Genomic DNA, 23,375 nt, shown 5'->3' with positions numbered 1-23,375 from the left:
TTTTTTTTATTATTTATTTATTATTATTATTATTATTATTATTTTTTTTTTTTGTTTTAATTAATTAAGTTGGAGATTATGGTGTTGTGTATTGAATTTGAGGTTTTATATGAATATATTAAGAGAGGAGGTTAGTGAAACTGTGGATTTAATTTGTGTTATTAATTAAGTTGGTTTAAATTTTGCAATTAATTTGGTAACTCGTTGTAAATGAGGACAGTAAATTTGAAGTTATAACATTGCATTACATTAATTAATGTCATAATTAATTAATTACAAAAACTTTTACAACAAGAAATTAAAAAAGTTGATTCATACAACCTAAAAAATCATAATGACATATTTGTAAAAATTAAATTAGTTTATATATAACATGTAAATTAAATCTCCTATTTGCAGTCACTTTTTTTTTTTGCTAATTACTTTCTCAATCTCGACTACCACAATCTTAATCCACTACCTCTATAATTTTTTAATTGTTAATATTATCTCTTATTTTTAAGTCTATTTTCTCTAATTCTTCTTTGATTTATTTATATATTAGTGATCAATTTTATGTTATAACAATTAAATTTTATTATAATTGTTAATATCATGTATTAAACTAATAATTATTTTTATTTTTGAAATATTATACCATACATCGCACGAGGAATAAAATAAAATTTGAAAGTATTTTGACAAAATAAAATAAAATATATGACATGGAAGAAGTGCGCGTGCATGCACGCGTACGTGAGGAAGGGAGAGCAAGTAAACAGTAGGTGGGCACGTGTGGGCATGAGTAAAACGCATGCATTCACTTTAACGAAATATGTATGGACGCTGTGAAACCCCTTCTCCTTTTTCCCCACTTATTCTGCCCTACTTTCTCTACTTAAAAGCGATTCCTACACACACATATATATAATATATATATAATGGTATGTTGTTCGGACCAGCATTCTTGAATTAGTTATTTACAGTTAGCTTTTGGAAGTTGTAAGTTAGTTAATTACTCGTAACTTGTGCTAGTATATATCGATCGAGATAATAGTACTACGATGGTTGTCGTTATTAGTAGCAAGTTAATGTGGAATGAAGTAGTGGTTGACGAGGCTGTCATTTCGTGTGATGCTTTGGCCATTACTCGTAGAGATCGTGTCGTCGAGAGCGACGACGACGACGATGATGATGATGGTGCTGGCACGAATGTGGCTCCGGCAGCTTAATTGAATTATGCAGTTCATGAATAATAATATGTGCGTAGATAGAGAGAGAGAGAGAGAGAGAGAGAGAGAGAGAGAGAGAGAGAGAGAGAGAGAGAGAGAGAGAGAGAGAGAGAGTATTTAGTCTCCTAATTAGTTGCATGAGTATGTATCTTAATTATAAGTTAATTGCATGAATAAAGTAACTTTTATTATTGTATTTTGTCATTTTTATATGGGAATGGCTAAAACAAATACCGTTTCTTTCTCATTTCAATACCACCAACAATTTTTTAAAAAAAAAAAAAGATAATGACATTAATACCCTTAATAAAATCACATCACACAAATTTTGTGTGTGGTATTAATTTTCATTAATGGGTAATAATATTTTTTGGTATGTTGGTGGTATAAAAGTAAGAAAAAAATGATATTTGTTTAGCCGCTACCTTCTTATATAAGTGTTTGCAAATTGCAAGATTGCTCTATTTACAAAGTCTTAATTAATTTTGTTGTATCAAATTATTGGGCAATTATAGATGGGTAAGGAGTTATATTGGGCTTTCATGACAAGTTTTATCACTTTGGGCTTATTTGAATTTGACGCCTAAGCAAATTAAATATTTGAATTTGAATTTGAAATTTATAATTACTGTCTAATTTTCTTATATAGTGATCACAATAATTAATAAGTATAATTAAATAAATTTGTATAAATTATTATTATATCAAAAAAATTACATCTTTTTTTTTTTAAACATTTATGGTGTGTGTATATAAATAATATATCAAGAAAATTGGGAAGTTAGATGCTACACATAGTTATTTTTATCGGGTGGATTTGAACGTAAATAATTTTAATTAAGTAATTACCCACTAAACACACATATGCACATGAATATGTATGTGTGTTTGATTATGTGTAGATGTACGATTTAAATCCACTCAGTAAATAACCAGATGTAACATCTAATTTCCTAAAAAATCCAAACATAAACAATAATATAATATAAAATAAAGCCATGTTCCTCTAATTAAGGTTAGATCTTCATTCTTATCCAATATGGGGAAGAAACAAATTGATTAAATGACAATTAGAAAAAAAAAAAAAAAAAGTATATAAACTATTCTAATTTGGCAGTATGTGCATTATAATGCATGATGAGAACATGGATTGTCGTTGGACAAAGAGACAAACTGTAGAATCACATGGAAACCACCTGAATACGGCGTCGTTCGACATACTCATTGGATGTTGCCATGGGAGCCGCACGTGTCATGATCAACTAGTGCTTCATTCGAGATTAAAAAACGACTGCTTCAATTGTTAATATATAATATGAATTTTCTTTTAAAATAATAATGAAAAGTGTAGATACAATTTATAGAATTAGTTAGCATGGCCGCAATGACTATGATTTAGCATGAATAATTGGTGATAATTTTGAAGAGGATGGTCACAAAATTAAAAATTGCACACAAAATCGAACCGAAAATTCAGTACGTGTCCACACCGAATCGAGAATTCACTTCTTTATTAAATAAAGATTTTCTGAAATTTCAATATGAAATACAATATAACGGATATCGAAATATTAATAATTAAAAAAAAAAAAACTTCCAAAGTATAACAAATTATAAAATACGAGATAAGCAACTCCAATGATGGATATAAAAGAGTAATCAAATACTTATTTGATATTTCAGATAATATTTAATATTTATTTAAAAGTCATCTACTTCAATCATGATTATCTAATTAAATACAATTGAAAATTTATGAGTAATTTTATTGATTATCTAATTAAATACCAATTAAAAAGATTATCTAATTAAATACAATAGAAAATTTATGAGTACTTTTATTGATTATCTAATTAAATACCAATTAAAAATTTATGAGTAATTTTATTTGTAATTGTCACATATCAATATATGATTGGATGTTTAGATGGATAACTTAATTTCCACCAAGTATTTTTACATTCCAATTTTACATTCCAATTGGTGAATTATCAAAATACATCCCTTACTTAATAACCCATTAGACTCTTACTAGAATCTATTGATATCTATATATCATATAAAAAGAGAATCTATGCCCTCAATGATTGACATGTGGCAAATGATGATGTCATTTGTCAAAATTGCTTAGTTGGAGTTCAATTGATTAGGTGGATTCTTCAATTGATTAGGTGGCATTTTTATTTATGGATGTTTTTAAGTTTTTTCCTATTTTACATTTACACAATCATTTAATAATTACCACATGTATATATATTATTTCCAAAGTTAAAACTTTATAAATTCGAAATAAAAAAATCTTATTTATATTTTCAGTATTTCAAAATATATTTATTCAAATAAATTCATGAAACTCAATTGTTTTACGAATATTCAAATAATTTTCATAAAAAAAATATTTTTTTAAATACTAAAATATTAAAATAAAGGAATATGTTGTTGTTGTTGTTTTTTTTTTTTTTTAACATTTTAGAATATTCGAATATCCATTCCATTAAAAATAATAATAAAAAAATATTTTAGTTTTTAATTGAAGTATTTAATAAATATACACTATTTTTTTATATAATTTTTATTATACCATATTTCAAATTAAAAATAATTATATTATTTAATAAATATGCAATGCACGGTGGATTAATTTTAAATGCAGTAGTTGGTTGTATATTTGAAAAACACTATTTAATATATAATATGGCCCGAATTATAAAACGGATTATGCATTATATTTATTAATTATTATTTCAAATAAAATATCAAATCACCAATATAAAGGAATCTTTAATATCCAAGATTCCATCATATCATCTTTGATTGATTTAATTTATACTTTAATTCAAAATTGAATGGTAAAAAATAAAAATCGTATCTTCATATTTAATGTTTGTATATTGCAAGATTTTTTTCCACAAGTTATTATTTTTTTTTTTGGGTTGTTTCCTTTATTTGTTTGATTTGATTTCATTTACTAATATATAAATCTTTTGAATTTTTAATTTTTCCATATAATTAAGTTCATTTTCAATACTATATAAACCCCTCAATGTTCATTTCATTTTTTTCTACCACCATTCGATTACAAAGTGCACAATGTTCGTATTATACAGTTTCATATTACATTTTTTTTTTATCATTTCTTATAAATTATTATAAGTATATATGCATAGTTTTATATTCATAATTAATTTTATATATACATATTAGTACTATTTGTATTTCTTTCTCTTGGGTTTTTATTTTAATATACTTTTTTTTTATTGTTTTCATGCAGTTTATTAAATAAAGTCGTGCGTACTTTATGAAGATCAAAAAAATTGTTTGCGCTCAGTCCAAACAATGTGTTATTTGCAACGCGTATTTTGATCCTAATTTCGATCCATGTATGTGCGTCTCATGTTGGGAATCAATCAAAGTCGTTCCACGCTCTGGATCTTGCATAATGTTTAACAAATTGGAATTCAATGTATTATGTTCTTCTTGATGTTTTGGTTTCATTGATATTCGTTGTTACACTTCATAAAACAAATAATTGTATACAATGTATCAAAAAAAATTTGTTTTTAAATTCTTTGTTTAATTAATATTGTTTCATTTTTTATTATCCTGTCTTTATGTTATTGTTAACATTCTTTTTTTTTTTTCTTTTTTTTTTCGCATCATTATTTGTATTCTTTAATATCCGTTGTTTCGGTAAAATTCTTTTATTTCTCCTTACTTCTTTATTTTTTTTATGTTTGGCAACTTCCATTAATTTTTCCTATCCTAATTTTCTTATATTTTCATTTTTATTCAAAGTTCTTTTTTTTTTGTCCCAATGTGATTCTTACCAATTTTTCTGTTGCTTTCATTTTTTCTTATATTTTTATTTTTCTTATAGTTTCATTTTTATTAACTATATTATTATTATATATTGTTATTTTATTTTTTCGTTGTTCATTGTTTCATTGGTTTTTTTTTTTCCTTTTCTTATTTCCTTTTGCAGAACCTTACCAATTTGTGCAAATTATGTAACAATAATGGTTACGTACTGAAGAATATGGAGTATGATGTAATCAACAATAATTTTTTTGTATGAGTACTGTAACAGTCAAAAAGTTGAATATAAATTATTATCTCTTATATCAAGTTGTTATGACCGAAATATTAATTTTCGTTAGGTGCAATTTGTATTCATATTTGTGTTTTATAAACAAATTGTAAATATAAATTGCATATTTTTATAATAATATTCAAAATCTTTTAAAAATTTAAAGTCATATTGTTTTATAAATAATATTAATATATTTCATTAATGTATTATTATGTACTATATTCATCCGATTAGTAATAGGTCAATTAATCAAATGAAATATAATAAAACATATTTGAATACATTATATGAATAATATTAATTTGTACATGTCATGAAATTTATATTGGTCTTTAGTATATTGCAAATTAATTACCCGAATATAATTTTGAAAAACTTAATTTGAAATAAAATCAATTATTCGAAATTATATAGTAATTTGGATCGATCATTTTCATATATATTTTGAACCGTATCAATATGTAATGATTTTAAGACCAATACTAGCTAATTGATATTTTGATTTTTAGTTTGTTTCATTTGGATTAGAAGATTAGATTTTCCGTTTTTAACTTACCATTTTTCGTTTCAATTACTCATTGTTATGTATGTGCTCATAACTTGCCATTTTTTGTTGTAATCAAATCACCGGAGATCATTTTCTAAAAGGAAAGTCAATGAAATTATTTAGTTGCTAATTAAAGACATGTTTAACTAAATGTAATATATAACACATAATTGGGAAATTCTATGCTACACATGTTTAACACATAATTGGGAAATTCTATGCTACACATGGTGAATATAACCAGGCACCCTAATTAATAAGATTCCCACTACGGGTTCAGTTATGGCCCAATGGATTTTAGAAATATAATTATAAAATAAATAAAAAAGGACACATGTCAAAAAAGAGCACCCGGTGAAAATCACCGGGTGTAGCATCGTATGCCCCCACATAATTTGATTTCTCCTAAATATAAGCAGTATATAACCGACTCATAACACAATATCCGATTACTATGGTAATTTATTTTCTTTACTTTTTAATATGCTGACTAATCAATTATTGAGTTTATGAAATCAAATCAAACTAACCCTAAATTAATCAATTATTTTACTCCATTAATACATTTAATATTTATTTCCTTAACAACATGTTATTTACTTTTTTTATTTAAAAAAATAAGTATAAATACCCCTTTGAAACCTATTCCAACTCATTCATACTCTAACCACAGTTATTAGAATCACATCAAAAATTGGTTTGGCTCATATATGCTATTTTTTTCTGTAGTTATATCGATTATATACTATTGTATATAATATACAACTAATTAGTTTGTCCAACGCATTGTATTTATTGTAAATTGTTACGGTTCGATTTTCAATATATTTCATACTAAATTATAATTTAATTTATGTTTGTTATTTATTTTTATTTTTTTAGATACATGGCTAACGTCGTGTGTGTAATATGTGGCAACATCAATAAAAGAGAAGCAATATTATTTACGTTGAAGAAGAATTGGACGTGGTTAAGGTTGATGTTGATAACTCTAAGTTGGGATTTAAAAAAAATCTTAAATCTAATGATATATGTCAAATAGTAAAAACACATTATTTATTTATTGTTTGTATTACAGTCATTTCAAATATTATGTTTTTTTTTATTTAACTTTTATTTATATCATATAAATAAAGAATTTGTCCATGCGGATGACTATTTTTTGTAAAAAAAAATAATAGAATTGGAGTGTATAGGTCGAAGTCCCTACAATGTGGTTATTTGTTCAAGGAAAAATAGCTCGGGTTTGAAGATGGTGGTCAATGAAGGCTGGACAGATTTTTGCGAATTATATATAATATGTTCTGACAATACATATTCTTTTGTTTTCACCCCTACAAAGTAGTATTATTCAAGTAATACATGTAAAAGTAAAAAATATGTAATTCATGTATTTGGTGTTTTATATAAAATATTTAGTTAATTGTTTTCGTATAGTTACATAACTTTTATACGTTTTGTCAATCTTCATTTGATTCATGTATTTCGCTAATTCGATGTTATACATCAAAAATAGTGATTGTGATTTTGTGTCAATATAGTTACATAAATTTTATACGTTTTTGTCAATCCACTATTGTTCGTTATTTTTAACTTTTAAATTAATTTCTAGAAATGTATCCACTATTTCTTCATGATTCTTTTTGTTTACATTTTCCAATAATATTTCTAAAAGTATATCCATTATTGTTTGTATATGATTTTTAAAAAAATATCTTTTAATTCTTCAAATTTTCTTTCTTTAAATTATTAAGGAGTTTGTAATAATTTTAAGGTTCTTTTTCCCTTTTTGGTTTTGCACGATCATGTACACATGTACACATTGATAATTTCTTCTTAATATGATTTTAAATATATGTACGAAATGTTTAGATAAATACGTAAAAGTAACTTTTTTTATTATTACTTTAATACAGAATCAATATTTTCAATATTTTTTTTCTTAATTTACTTAGGATATTTTAATTTGATTGTTTTTTTTAATAATTATTTCAATGTTTCAATATAATAGTTTGTAATAATTATTCTTCGTATCAATTCATCATTTAAGTAAAATAAACTTTTAACATTCATCTAAAATCAACCAATCTATCACAATATAAGTTAATTAATTAAAGTTTCTCATATAAAAAATCAGTACCGATTTCGTTTTTAAAGTTTGAGTATGAAAAAAGGAATAATTGGTGATAAAATTTTTGTAAGATGATTTGTTTTTGTATGAAATATAAATTTCAAGTTTCAGTGAGTATATTAGTATTAGTATTAGTATTAGTATTAGTATTAGTATTAGTATTAGTATTAGTATTAGTATTAGTATTAGTATTAGTATTAGTATTAGTATTAGTATTAGTATTAGTATTAGTATTAGTGTATTAGTATTAGTATTAGTATTAGTATTAGTATTAGTATTAGTATTAGTATTAGTATTAGTATTAGTATTAGTATTAGTATTAGTATTAGTATTACTATTACTATTACTATTACTATTAGTATTAGTATTAGTATTACTATTACTATTACTATTACTATTATTGTTAGAATTATTATCATTATTACTATCAGTATTGGTATATGTATGCGTACGAGTACCAGTATCAGTATCAGTATCAGTATCAGTATCGGTATCAGTATCAGTATCAGTATCAATATTAGTATTAATGTTAGTACGAGTATTGGTATCACGATTAGTATTACTATTAATATTAGTATTAGTATTAGTATTAGTATTAGTATTAGTATTAGTATTAGTATTAGTATTAGTATTAGTATTAGTATTAGTATTAGTATTAATATTAGTATTAGTATTAGTATTAGTATTAGTATTAGTATTAGTATTAGTATTAGTATTAGTATGAGTATTAGTATTAGTATAAGTATAAGTATTAGTATTAGTATTAGTATTAGTATTAGTATTAGTATTAGCATTAGCATTAGCATATTAGTTTTAGTATTAGTATTAGTATTAGTATTAGAATTAATATTAGTATTAGTAATAGTATTAGTAATAGTATTAGTATTAATATTAGTATTACTATTAGTATTAGTTTTAGTATTAGTATTAGTATCAATATCAGTATTAGTATTAGTATTAGTATTAGTATTAGTATTAGTATTAGTATTAGTATTAGTATTAGTATTAGTATTAGTATTAGTATTAGTATTAGTATTAGTATTAGTATCAATATCAATATCGATATTGATATCGGTGTCGGTATCAATATCAGTATCGATATCGGTTTTGGTATCGATATCAGTATTGGTATCAGTATCGGTATTGGTATCGGTATCGATATCGGTATAAGTATCAATATCAATATGAATATCAATATTAATATCAAGACCAGTATCAGTATCAGTATCAGTTTCATTATTTGTAGCAATATCAATATGTGTATCAATATCATCAATATTAGTATTAGTATTAGTATTACCATTTCCATTACTATTCCTGTTACATTTTTTTTCCGATCGCTTTAAATTTAAATCTTCAATAATTTTAATTCATTGGCTTTTCAAATTAATTTATTTTGATATTCGAATTGATTCTCGTGCATCGCACGGGTGAAGTATTAGGATTAATATTGGTATTAATATCAGTAGTCGTATTAGTGTGTCAGTATCAGTGTCAATATCAATAGCAATATCAATATTAGTATCGGTATCAGCATGACCATTAGCATTAGCATTAGTATTAATTATTAGTATTAGTATTAGTATTAGTATTAGTATTAGTATTAGTATTAGTATTAGTATTAGTATTAGTATTAGTATTAGTATTAGTATTAGTATTAGTATTAGTATTAGTATTAGTATTAGTATTATTATTAGTATTAGTATTAGTATTAGTATTAGTATTAGTATTAGTATTAGTAGTATCAGTATCAGTATCGGTATCAACATTAGTGTATATTAGTATTAGTAGTAGTAGTAGTTTTAGTATTCGTATCAATATATTTGTTTGTGTCCGTATTAATATTTGTATCAGTATCAGTATCGGTATCAACATTAGTGTATATTAGTATTAGTATTAGTAGTGGTTTCAGTATTAGTATCAGTATCAATATTAGTATTAGTATTAGTAGTGGTATCAGTATGACTATTAGTATCAGTATTAGTATTAGTATTAGTAGTGCTATCACTATGACTATCAGTATCGATATCATTATATGTATCAACATTAGCATTGACATTAGTAGTTGTGTATTCGTATTAGCCTTATCATTAGTATTAGTGTATTTGTATAATGGTATTAGTATTAGTATTAGTATTAGTAATTTTGTATTAGTGTATTAGTATTATTATTAGGATTATCATTAGCATTAGAAGTAGTATTAGTTTTAGTATTAGTAATAGTATTTGCATTAATATTAGTATTGATATTAGTAGTAGTATTAGTATTAGTATTAGTATTAGTATTAGTATTAGTATTAGTATTAGTATTAGTATTAGTATTAGTATTAGTATTAGTATTAGTATTAGTATTAGTATTAGTATTAGTATTAGTATTAGTATTAGTATTAGTATTAGTATTAGTATTAGTATTAGTATTAGTATTAGTATTAGTATTAGTATAGTATTAGTATTGGTATTAGTATTAGTATTAATATTAGTATTAGTATTAGTATTAGTATTAGTATTAGTATTAGTATTAATATTAGTTATTAGTATTAGTATTAGTATTAGTATTAGTATTAGTATTAGTATTAGTATTAGTATTTGTATTAGTATTAGTATTAGTATTAGTATTAGTATTAGTATTAGTATTAGTATTAGTATTAGTATTAGTATTAGTATTAGTATTAGTATTTTACTCAAAAAAAAAAAGTATTAGTATTAGTATTAGTATTAATATTAGTATTAGAATTAACATTAGTATTAGTATTAGTATTAGTATTAATATTCGTATTCGTATTAGTATTAGTAGTAGCATTAGTAGTAGTATTAGTATTAGTAGTAGTATTAGCATTAGTATTAGTATTAGTATTAGTATTAATATTAGTATTAGAATTAACATTAGTATTAGTATTAGTATTAATATTCGTATTCGTATTAATATTAGTAGTAGTATTAGTAGTAGTAGTAGTATTAGTATTAGTATTAGAATTATATTGAATATGAGTAGTATTAGTATTAGTATTAGTATTAGTATTAGTATTAGTATTAGTATTAGTATTAGTATTAGTATTAGTATTAGTATTAGTATTAGTATTAATATTAATATTAGTATTAATATTGGTATTACTATTAGTATTAGCATGGGTATTAATATTAGTGTTAATATTTGTATTTATATTTGTATAGATTTTGGTATTAATATTTGTATTAGTATCGGTACTTTTTATTTCATTTTTTTGGATTACTTCATCTTGATTTTGAATTGATCCCCGTGCATCGCACGGGTGAACTACTAGTTTTTTTCTATTTTAGGACAGATTTTGAAATATCAATATAAAATTCTTCAAGAATTAATTAGTTTAAATATATAAATAATTTTTAAAATAATAAATTAACTTCGAAAATATCTCCTAAGGAGATATAAATAATATTTGTATGTGTATAATAAATAAATAAATAAACAATTGAGTAGTAAGAACAATTGATTCATTGACAAAATTCAAAATTATATACACAACAAACCCTGTTAGAGAGAATTGTATTTGATCTATTGTTACTAAAATTAAAGCCAAATATTGCTTCAAATTAATTATGAAACTTTAATTAAGTTACTAAATTAAAAATAATTAAAGTCAAAAGTATTCTATTCTATTCCTAATTCTATTCTAATTCCAGTTTCCTATCGCTATTAGAGTCCCTAAGAATCTAGAGACCGAGACATGACGGAGAGTCGGCTGGGCCGCGGCCGGAACTCACCACGGCGGCGCTGCTGATGAGACGACGGCCGAATCAGCGCCGCCAAAGCTCTCTTCTCCAACTCACCTTCCACCGTACCAATCCGGACCAGTGAATTCTTCATCGCCGACCGCCTCATGTTCAGCCCGCTCGAGCTCCCACACGACACCGTTCGGGCTGGGCCGCCGCCCGAAACCACTCCGTTTCCGGCGAGTCCGCCTTTGTGTAGGCTGCACCTGAACGAACCGGGGTGGTTCGTCGGCGAGCACATGCACGTCCTCCTCTGGCCAGCGGCGGCCGCCGCCGCCGGAGGCGGCTTCTCCGCCCTGGTGGACACTGAAATAGACCGGTTTGGTGAACCGGGCCGGTCGAGGCTGAATCTGAGTGATGGAGAAGTATACTTGGGGAGGTTTACGCTAGGCCTCCGTAGTGTTTGCGCCGCCGTAGTGAAGGCGGAGGAGGTGGAGGGAGACGGCGGAGTGGCGGCGTTTCGGTTGAATCCGCCGCCAAGAGCGGTGGACCGGAGTACCGGTCCGCTTGATCTGCGTGGTGTATAAGCCGCCATTGATGGATTAACTTCAGAACTTTGTTTTTGTCGATTTTTGTTTTTGTTTTTTTAATTTCTCCGTTGTGTGTAATTTATAGGGGTGAAAAAACTTGGATCCGTATCGCTACCGGGTCGGACTCTAGTAATCTAGTTTTATTCGGTTTTGATTTAATCAATTAAAAATTTAGAATATCCGTATTTTAATATTAATATTTCCTGTGCATGCATGTGAGTGGCGAAACTACAAAACGACGACGTTTAAGGGGCCGTTTAAAAGCAATCAAGGGTTGCATGCCACGTTCATCAACTTTTTGGTGACACTCTCCATATAAATTCCACGTGTTGAATATTTAAACATTATTAATAACATAGTATAAGATAATACCCTCGTCTTTTGTAATTTGAGATTCGGTTCTGTTACAGGAGCAAGTGAGCATGTGGGCTTTGTCCTAGGAACATGTGACACATTTTTGGCAACATTTTTTGTTAACTGAATCCATAGATACATGACAATTTTGATAAATATTTTAATTTTTAATTATTATTCCTCTAACTTAAACTCTTGGCTCCACTAATACTAGTTAGAAAAACTCATCTAAATTGAATTTTCTTCATACATTTTTCTTGAAATTTGCCTAGGTTATTTTGTTATTCTTACACTTGGTTACTTTGAGGGCCAAATAATGTACGAATCAAATTTGAAATTTGGATATGAAACTTGTTTTGAGTAGCTCAAGATTAACAAATAATAATCGAATATGTATAATTAAATATTTGTCGGATCAATTTATTAAACTAGTTAAAAAAATTCACTATTATGTCGAACAAATCAAGTTCAAACACAAAATTTAGGGTAATTAGATATTATACTTGTTATTTATTGTGGATGGATGTCAACCGTAAATTTATACATAATCAAACATACTCATGCGTATGCGTGTTTAGTGTATAATTATTTAATTAAATCTACAACTAAAATTTACAGTATATAACTAGGTATATAGCATTTAACTTCCTAAAATTTTTAAATTTGAGAAAGATTCATAAAATCTCGGAATTCTACATGATTATATATTTTTTCAAACTTTAAAAACAAATAAAAGAAATAAATAAAAAATAAAAAAAAAAAAGCAAGAGAAAAGAGAAACACTATATATAGTTAATTGAATATGTGCATGGGCTTAATTCACGTGCCACCTCCAATTGCTACTAGTTTTAAAATAAAAAGCCCAAATCTAAGGTGATTTTTTTTTTTGTCATAGCCCTAAAAAATAATATACAAAAATAAATAAAAGGAAATATAAAATATTTTCTTCTTGAATTTTCTCTCAAGGGAAGACGCCAACACTAGTCTTTTCTTGAGGTCTCGAAAACAGGTCGTCGGTGATTCAATGTCGTACGTTAACCCGTGGGCGGAAACCGCGGCCACAGAGCCGGCTGCACGTCAGCCGAAGCGGCTGGGGGACCCACAGCCGAAGCTGTCGACGAGGCTGAAAGAGACGTTCGAACGAACAAAGGAGGTGGCGTCGGAGGCGATGGAGAAAACAAAGAAGAAAACGAAAAGTGCGGCAAAGAAGGTAAAGAAAGGTGCCTCCAAAGGCATTAAATGGATCAAGACCAAGTTCCACAAAAACAAGCCTTCCCACTCCAAAACTAAAGAAATACAATATGATTTTTGAATTATTAATATAAAAAAAAAAAAAAGATATAAAAATATGTAATTTATTCATGTCCATGAAAAAAAAAATTGTTTTTTTTTAAACTTATTCGCATTGGTAGGTATTAATGTTGGTTTTTATTTATTTGTCGAATAAAAGAAATGGGAAGGAAGGGTGATAATATCGACTTGTAGTTTTGTAATTTGTAATATATATAATTTATATATATGCTAATATATATATAATATGTAATTTTGTTTATTTTTCTTTTTCAATAAATAATAACAATAATAATTGGTTTTATTACCGGTTCGACAGTGTAAAGGTGCTTGCAGGGCCGGTCCAAAGTCGGAGAAGCCCTAGGCAAGAACAAAACATGAAGCCCTTTGTATCCTTTTATTACGTTTTAGAATATTAATAATTTTTATTCGAATCCTGAAATCTTGACGATTTGATCACACAGTTTGGTGGTTAAGGCACAAAAAGATTCCATTCTCTTTAAAACGAATTGCACGAACCCCTTTATTATATATCTGCAGTAAGAAACTGTCCTTATTGGCTCCAAAAACATATAGCCAATATTGTTGTCATATCCTTCAACATCGCAACTAATCATTTTTATACCACCAATCATAAACACGTAATTTTGTTAACGAAAAATCATTTATTCACAATTATAAATCACATCAGCAATTACAACTGAATTATGCACAAATTATTGTTCACCGTGATCCACAAATCTATATCAATTGCGAAAATTATCACGCTTAGTAGGTATAGAGAAAGAACATACCTGGAGATGTTAATTTCTCGATCATCGATCTTTCGGTACCTCTAGTTTTTGTGCATCGGTCAAAATACGCGCATAATTGACAATTCCGGCATGGCTCATGAGTATGACGTTGAGTATATATCTCTTTCGTTCAAGATCTGGTATTGGAGGTTCAAGATGTTCTTAACAGCCAACGAAAAGTTCTTCAAATTTCGTGCTCTACAATTTCCGAAATCCCAAAAGCCCGACTCCGTGAATTATGCGAAAATTCACCTGCATGAAAAGTTAGTTTATATAAATTTTCGTCAAGTGAAAGAACAACTCCCTTTTTCATCCTCCTCTCGGATCTTCGTCAAGCTAATGTCCATAGGACGTTCTAAATCTCGTCTTACAATTCTTGACGATTTGATCACAAATTTTGATGCTTTGCACACGAAAATGTTTCAATTTCCTTAGGACGAATTGCACGAACCATTTTGATTATATGTGTGCATCAAGAAACGATCGTGATGCCTATCGGATACAACATCGTACCACACTGATCTTCAACCAAATCAATCAAATTAAAATGAGTATTGTATAACGATATAGTAATTTTTTTTATTTCTAAATGTAATATTAACCATAATTAAATTCAATCATCATCTCTCAACAATTACTTTAACAGTGAGATATATATATATATATATATATATATATATATATATATATATATATATATATATATATATATATATATATATATATATATATATATATATATATATATATAATTTAATTGCAAAAAGAAAAATAAAGTAGAACAATGAAAGAAAAATGCAAGTATATATAATTTATTGATGTATATCAAAATATATATAACAGTCTATCTATAACTCCATCATCACTCCAACTACTCTCATTAGGACAAACTTTTTTTTTTTACTTCATATTTATATATGTAAGAAAACACATACAAGCGCACACACACACACACACATTGTATATGTAGATTTAGGTTTTCAAAGATGGGAGTAATTAAATTAGGCAGCTGGTGCGACAAAGGTGCCACCGTCATCGTCGTCGTCGTCGTCATCGTCGCCTTCACGATCATGAAGTTGAGTAATTAATATGCCGAAATTAGGGGAAACCCTAATTTCTTCGGAGGTTAACTCACTACACATAACAACCACCACCATATTAGTAATTAACACACAGATTGAAATAATAAATATATTCAGAAAGTAATTGATGGAAATTATATTATACTGGAGCAAATAATATATATTTTAATATTTATATCTCCGATCCCCTTATTTATAGCAGCAACTACAAAGAACAAATAAAAAAAATATAAAAAAAAAAAGAAGAAAAGAAAATAAAATTCGCCTGACCTCCTTTTGGAACAAAGGTTCCATGAATTCGAGTGTGTGTGGTTTGGCTGTGAGATTCAATTATTCACTTATCTTTTTACCTACAGTGGCTTTAGCTTCCATTACATACAATTTGACCTAAGTGAGAAGAGCACGAGTTTTGCTCATGGTGGAGGGCGCCCCACACGTGCTCGCCTCCAGTTTCTTGCGCAGACTTCTTTCCACCTCACATTTACATTAATTAATTGGTCTTGCAAATTAGTCAAATATTATTTCTATTTCCTTTTTCTTTGGAGGAGACTTAGGGTTTTGGACTTTGGTGATTAATATACATTTTGTTTTTGTTTTTCTTTCTCATTTTGTCTTTGGACTTTTGTGGTCAACACGAAGACCATCTCAGCTTGTCTCTGTTCTTAAGACGATATTTTTTCTGCTACAGTGCTTACGGCTTTAATTTATCGAAAATCGTCCCCCAAGATGCAATGTGCACTCCAAATTCTAAGTACAACAAACTGTACTTTGCCTAGGAACTTTTCAATAGAATCCGAGAATAAGTTAGGCTAGAATTTTAGAAGAGAAATGGGTTTCAGATTTTAAGCCAGGAATTACGGGAAAAACGAGGGTTTATTTATGATTAGATATGAAAAGTAGTGTTCTTTAGAGTAAATAAAAAATATCTAACCCACTGGTCCGGCCCCATAAAGCACCATTTCAGATTTAGTGCCTTAGTCGTCGCACGATTTCGGTTTGAGTTCGATTGCTTTGCACTGGTTCGACTGCATCAGTTCAAATCAATTGGGTCAATTCCAAAATGGGCTTCTATATGGGACAAAAGGATATTATAAATATGAGTTTACTAGACTTATGGGTGAGAAGTGCCACTAGCGGACTCTACATTTGCAGCCCGGCCCAACTCATATAGGCCCACTATTTGCTTGGCTATCTAATCTCTGCGAAAAATTCCATCTTGTTTGAGTAATTACAACTACACCTCTCAATTATGAATCGTCTAATTACATGTCCACTGTTGTGGTGTCTAATTTAGTGGAATTTTCTAGAGTATGTAGAATATTCTGCAGTTTGTACCCGTTTTACCCTATTTGAGCTTCTCATTTAGAAACAAAAGATGATCATAAGATGTGTCTTTTGGCTTATAATATCTAATTGTGGTGCATCGGAAATTACATTTTTGCACTAAACGAGCACAAAACTAGAAAGCATTGCACGGAATCTATAAGATTATATTGAATTTGACATCATAAGGGTGGATGTGTAAGGAGATTCATAGTTGAAATGTGTGATTGTAATTACCCAAACATAAGAGGATTTTTCGTAATTTGACCTTACCTCAAGATCAGGTGGCCATAATTTACCCACGTACTCGCGATCTTTTTTTTTTTTTTTACTCCCTTCTAATTGCTTTTATTAAGATAAAACCATTCACCAACCCTCAGTAGGAGAGTTGGTACCTAGCCTTACCAATAGGGTAAAAAGGTCTAGGGTTCGAGTCTCCCTCCCCTACTTCCCTTTGTAATGACTTGAATTACTCAAAAAAAAAAAAAAAAAGATAAAACCATTCAAAATCTTATATATAAAAGAAAGAAACGCTAGGGCAACCCTAAGAAACCCTAATGTCATATTTGTAATTTTTTTTCAATTTTTATCAAATTTTTATCTCCTTAATATTATTTTAAATACTATTTTTGAATTTTATCATATTTGTATCCCCTAAATATTATTTTAAATATTATTTTTTATTTTTATCAGGTTTTTGTCTCCTAAATATTATTTTTTATTTTTATCAAATTTTTATCTCCTAAATATTATTATAAATAATATTTTTTTAATTTTATCAAATTTATATCTCCTAAGTCCTAACTATAATTTTAAATATAATTTTCAACTTTTAGCAGATTTTTATCTCCTAAATATTATTTTCGAATTTTATCAAATTTATATCTCCTAAATAATATTTTAAATATTTTTTTCGATTTTTATCATGTTTTTATTAGTTTTTTATCTCCTAATATTATTTTCGTTTTTTATCAGATTATTGGATCCTAAATATTATTTTCGATTTTTATCAAATTTTTATCTCCTAAATATTATTTTAAATAATAATTTTAATTTTAATCATATTTTATTTTCTTAATATTATTCTAATTATTATTTTCATATTTTATCAACTTTTATCTCATTAACATTATTTGAAATATTATTTTCGATTTTTTATCAAATTTTTATCTCCTAACTATTATTTTAAATTTTATTTTCGATTTTTATCTCCTAAATATTATTTTTGGATTTATTTATCAATTTTTTTCCTCCTAAATATTATTTTATATATTATTATCGATTTTCATCAAATTCTCCTAGATATCTTATCTTATATATAAAAGAAAGAAATGCTAGGGCAACCCTAAGAAACCCTAATGTCATATTTGTAATTTTTTTTCAATTTTTATTAAATTTTTATCTCCTTAATATTATTTTAAATACTATTTTTGAATTTTATCATATTTGTATCCCCTAAATATTATTTTAAATATTATTTTTTATTTTTATCAGATTTTTGTCTCCTAAATATTATTTTTTATTTTTATCAAATTTTTATCTCCTAAATATTATTATAAATAATATTTTTTTAATTTTATCAAATTTATATCTCCTAAGTCCTAACTATAATTTTAAATATAATTTTAAACTTTTAGCAGATTTTTATCTCCTAAATATTATTTTCGAATTTTATCAAATTTATATCTCCTAAATAATATTTTAAATATTTTTTTCGAGTTTTATCATGTTTTTATTATTTTTTTATCTCCTAAATATTATTTTCGTTTTTTATCAGATTATTGGATCCTAAATATTATTTTTGATTTTTATCAAATTTTTATCTCCTAAATATTATTTTAAATAATAATTTTAATTTTAATCATATTTTATCTCCTTAATATTATTCTAATTATTATTTTCATATTTTATCAACTTTTATCTCATTAACATTATTTGAAATATTATTTTCGATTTTTTATCAATTTTTTATCTCCTAACTATTATTTTAAATTTTATTTTTGATTTTTATCTCCTAAATATTATTTTTTGATTTTTTTATCAAATATTTATCTCCGAAATATTATTTTAAATATTATTATCGATTTTCATCAAATTCTCCTAGATATTATTTATAATAATCTGATTTTCGATTTTTACAGAAAAGGGTAAATAAATCTGATTTTCATCCCTAGCGGATTTTGTGACATCGTCTTACAGAATGTCTGCAACATTTGAATTTTATTTCTTCCCTACCTAAGGCTTCTTTTTTTGGTAACCCGACTTTAGATTTTGTTTCTTATCTTCTTCTTCATCCTATTGCATGTGTGGCAATTAGTTTACATCTTTTTCCATCATGGCTTATAGGTAATTTCATTTTGTTAAATTATGTGTTTCATTAATTTATACCAAAGTTTTCAAATTTTATGTATAACAATTATTTCATTTTATATGTTATTGGACATGTTATTGAAAGGGATGATTTGAGAAAATTAACCAAAAATGGGCGGAGCCACAAGCTATTGGATGTCGACCTTCAAGACTTATTGTTTGTATGCGATATTTAATTTATTGTTTATATTTATTTTTGTTTCTTAATTTTCCAATTGTTAATTCCAGTGGCAAAACAACCTTAAAATGAGGCAGTGGAGAACGGCTTAGTTCCGATGCAAGATGTATAGATGGCCTTTTACGATGGTATGTTGTCGATAGTTTAGTTTTGATTATGTTAACTTAGTTATTAAATCTAATTACTTTTAAGCTCAACATGGAAGACATAATTGATGATTTTTTTTCCTGTTTCAAATTTTCAATCTACTGGTATTAGCTGATTCAATTCATTTGGAAAATTATTCAACAGTAAAGTTATGTCCTTTTTTTTTTGTGTGTGTAGTATACTTAATAATGTTCCAGTATAATAGAATTTTGATCATACGATACATCAAACGTTTGTTTATATTCTTACAACATCAAAAGAATGCAATTTGTTGTCCCGTGCATCGCACGGGTACAATTACTAGTGTAATTAATTTGAATAAAAACCATAATTTAACCTCGAGCAAAATAAAAAAGAGAATCTCAACATTATAAAAAATCCATAAAATAAAAAACAAGTTGAGAAATAAAATAATAATATTGCCCATTGCTATTTTATTCCTTGTCACTAATTTTTGTCTGATTTTTTGGGGTTCGAGACTATAGAGACAAGAGAAGCTTACATAGAAACACCAAAAAAGTCTACATAACCCCCATACTTAAAAAAATATATATAAATTTCAAAAAAAAAATAGAAAACAAAAAATAGAAAATCACAAATTAAAATGTACAAAACCCTAACTTGGGAAGTGGGAAACACGTGATGCCATTAAGACAAAACACCCCGACCAAGTACTTAAAAATTAAATTAATTAAACCCAAAACCCTCCTCAAGAAACTCAATACCATCATTTTCTTTTTCTTCTTCCTTCCTCAATTTCGAAATAAAAAAATAATTAAATAGTTATTTAATACTAATTAATTGTTATCATTAATTATTTCAAAATTAAAAAAAAATTAAAAAAAAAAATCTAACACAATGGTGACCTATGAGGAACACCTTTCCTTCTACTCATACTAGTGGCCATCAAATCATCTTCTTCTGAAGATGAATTAATCTTGTAATTAGCCAATCTTCCACACACGTAGAGCCCGCTTCTCTTCTTTCGTACGAACTCGGTGCACGAGAAGCTCATGTTATCCGAGCTCGACGATGACGTCAACGGCTCGTCGACGATTGTCGAATGTGGCGAATTGTTGTTGTGATTGGTTGTTTCTTCGTCTCCGATGTCTTGCGGAATGAAGAAATCCGGACTGAGTTGAAGTGTATTGCATACTTTCAAGAATGGTGTTATGTCTTTGTAGTGTTTGAGCACGAATTCAACCTGATCGATCGATCACCACGAAATTACAAAAAAAAATATATATATATATATATTTTATGATCATAATATTGTAATCAATAATCTAGCTGTTGGAAATTAAGTGTGTATTTTTAAAATTGAAAAAAATCTTGAAAAAAGAAATCAACATATATATCTTAATATTCAATTCTGCTTAGGGTTTCTATTATATTAATTAATTCAAATTATGCATATAATATATAAACTGAGGGATTAAATTAAATTCAGTTATAAAAAAAAATCAGTTGAATTCACAAGATATTCCATAATTAATTATTTCAAAGTAATTCAAATTAAAAAAAAAATTGAAATAATTAAAAAAATAAAAGAATTAAAATTGTGTTACCTTACAACCAAGAGAACAATGGATAAATGGTTCTTGAAGGCTTCTATCACAAGAAGTGCAATAATTCCCAGACCCTTTAAACTGCCTGTTTTGTGGCCTCTTCTTTATGAACAACACTTTCGCTGCGTTTATCGTATAAGCCTGCCGACGACGCGTAATTAAACCGTAATTTTTATATAACGAATTAATTAACTAACGAATTGAATTGAATTGAATTGTGAATAATTGTAATTAGTAGAAATATATAAAAACCTGAATGTTGGAGCAGTCCATGAGTTTGTCGATATCCTCCAACCGGACAACCTCGTGATAAACGTAACGGCGAATCTGGAGGAGCCGGTGGGCCCGGTGAGAGAGGACGCAGTGGGGGCAAATGCTCGTGCAGCAGTCCAAGCAGCATATGTTCTTCTCGTTCTTCTTCGCGGAGTCGTGAATCGAGCACGGCGCGAAGAACTTGTGCGCGTATAGTGCTTCCATCCATGCAGGCTTTTGACCCCCCTAAATTAAAATTAAATTAAATTAATACAACACCATAATTCAATCATATGATCAATTAACTAGCACACAAAGCTTAATTAAATAGGAGGATTAATTAACATGTTAATTACGTACCATGATCGTGTAATAAACAGGGAATACTGGAGAAGGCGGTTTCTTTAGTTAGTAGTGTAAAATGGAGAAAAAGAGAGGAGTTTTTAGGGTGTGGAATCTGCTGCTTCTATTTATGGAATATTTTTGCAAGAGATAAGAGAGAGGGAATTATTTATTTTTTATTATTATTATTTTATTTTTTTTGGTTTGATATTTTGCTATATAAAGATCTCATTTGACTAGAGACTACTAATTAAAGGTAATAATGTAATTACATGGTTAATGATGGTAGTTGTTATGTGATTAATTTAACCCCTCTTCTTAAACTAACGTATAAGAGTACATGTGGTTTATTGCAATTTGCACCCTTGTGTTATATCGAGTTGCTAAAAAACTACCACATGTTACTTTATTGCAGAAACTTTTCTGTAATTCAGTTTGTTTTAGCACACAACCCCCTAATTACATGTAGGAGTGTAAACAAGTCGAACTCGAGTTGAGTTTGGCTGTTTTGGCGAGTCTGATCTATTTGAGTATTTGTTTTCCACCCTCACCCATTGTGTGAGTTTTTTTTTTTTATTAATATTAGAATTTTATTATTATAAATTATAATTAAAAAAAAAAGTCACCACTATTTCATTTTTTTTTTAAATTAATTTTATATCAATTAAAAAAAACTTCGCGAGCTGATCAAGAACAACTACGAATCAACTCGGACTCGACTCGTCAGAAAACTCGATATATGTCAATGAATGCGTTTAGTTCATTTTAGAATTGAAGAACAAAAAGTTGGAGAAACTAATCTGATCGGAGGTAGCTAAACACAGTTATGGGCGTTGTGCCCCTAATTCAAAAGCGAAAAATCGACGAAAAATATATATTACAACACTCTGTAAGATTCATTGTCGAACTACATTTGGAATCGGATAAACTCATCTTGTTGATGGCAAGTAATAATGTAGCTAGTAGTATTTTGAAATATCATTAAAAACTTAAAAGAGTGTTATTTTTAATATATATTTTTTTAATTAAAATAGTCGTGTTTACCAAATTATATATATATATATATATATAAAAAAAAAAAGGAGTAAGATATATATGAGGAGAACGTGGGCGCTGTTCCCCTGCATCTCCGAAAGGCTTCTTCTTCAAAACTATAAACAAATTAAACTCATCTCCTAGTGTTAAGTGCTCCAATTACCCTTCACTAATTTAATCAACCAACCCCAATTCTTGAACCAGCTGCCATTAATTCCTTTTTTTTTTCTTTTAATTAATTCCATTAATTATTAATATATAATCTCTCGGTAAACATAATTACAGCAAATGGGTCGACTAGGTACACCTCGTCTTGTCCTTGTAATTTATGTCTTGAATAAATATATATATACATAAGATTTGTACTTTTATTACATTGTAA

At 27.3% G+C, this 23,375-nt stretch overlaps 2 protein-coding genes and 1 long non-coding RNA gene across 3 annotated transcripts; all 3 read right to left on the bottom strand.

The window, feature by feature from the left end:
• Positions 1-11,434: 11,434 nt before the first annotated feature.
• LOC105960625 (uncharacterized) lies at positions 11,435-12,344 on the bottom strand. The gene has a single exon (XM_012984817.2). It carries the CDS (start codon positions 12,261-12,263, stop codon positions 11,661-11,663), a length of 603 nt encoding a protein of 200 aa, XP_012840271.2. The 5' UTR covers positions 12,264-12,344; the 3' UTR covers positions 11,435-11,660.
• A 3,140-nt stretch (positions 12,345-15,484) lies between these two features.
• On the bottom strand, positions 15,485-16,191 carry LOC105960634 (uncharacterized). The gene is made up of 2 exons (XR_001173036.2): positions 16,049-16,191; positions 15,485-15,830 (listed from the first exon to the last, which is right to left on the bottom strand). It is a non-coding gene; the product is annotated as an uncharacterized LOC105960634 (long non-coding RNA).
• Positions 16,192-20,144: 3,953 nt separating this feature from the next.
• Positions 20,145-22,138, bottom strand: LOC105960624 (PLATZ transcription factor family protein). Its single transcript, XM_012984816.2, has 4 exons — positions 21,977-22,138; positions 21,617-21,862; positions 21,365-21,505; positions 20,145-21,000 (listed from the first exon to the last, which is right to left on the bottom strand). Exons 1-4 carry the CDS (start codon positions 21,977-21,979, stop codon positions 20,647-20,649), a joined length of 744 nt encoding a protein of 247 aa, XP_012840270.2. The 5' UTR covers positions 21,980-22,138; the 3' UTR covers positions 20,145-20,646.
• Between the last annotated feature and the right edge of the window lie 1,237 nt (positions 22,139-23,375).

Source organism: Erythranthe guttata, chromosome 11 (assembly GCF_056151865.1).
Source record: "Erythranthe guttata isolate IM_541 chromosome 11, IM_541, whole genome shotgun sequence".
Taxonomy (NCBI): Eukaryota; Viridiplantae; Streptophyta; class Magnoliopsida; order Lamiales; family Phrymaceae; genus Erythranthe; species Erythranthe guttata.
The sequence above is the reverse complement of the archived record's forward strand: the minus strand, read 5'-3'. Positions and strand labels throughout refer to the sequence as shown.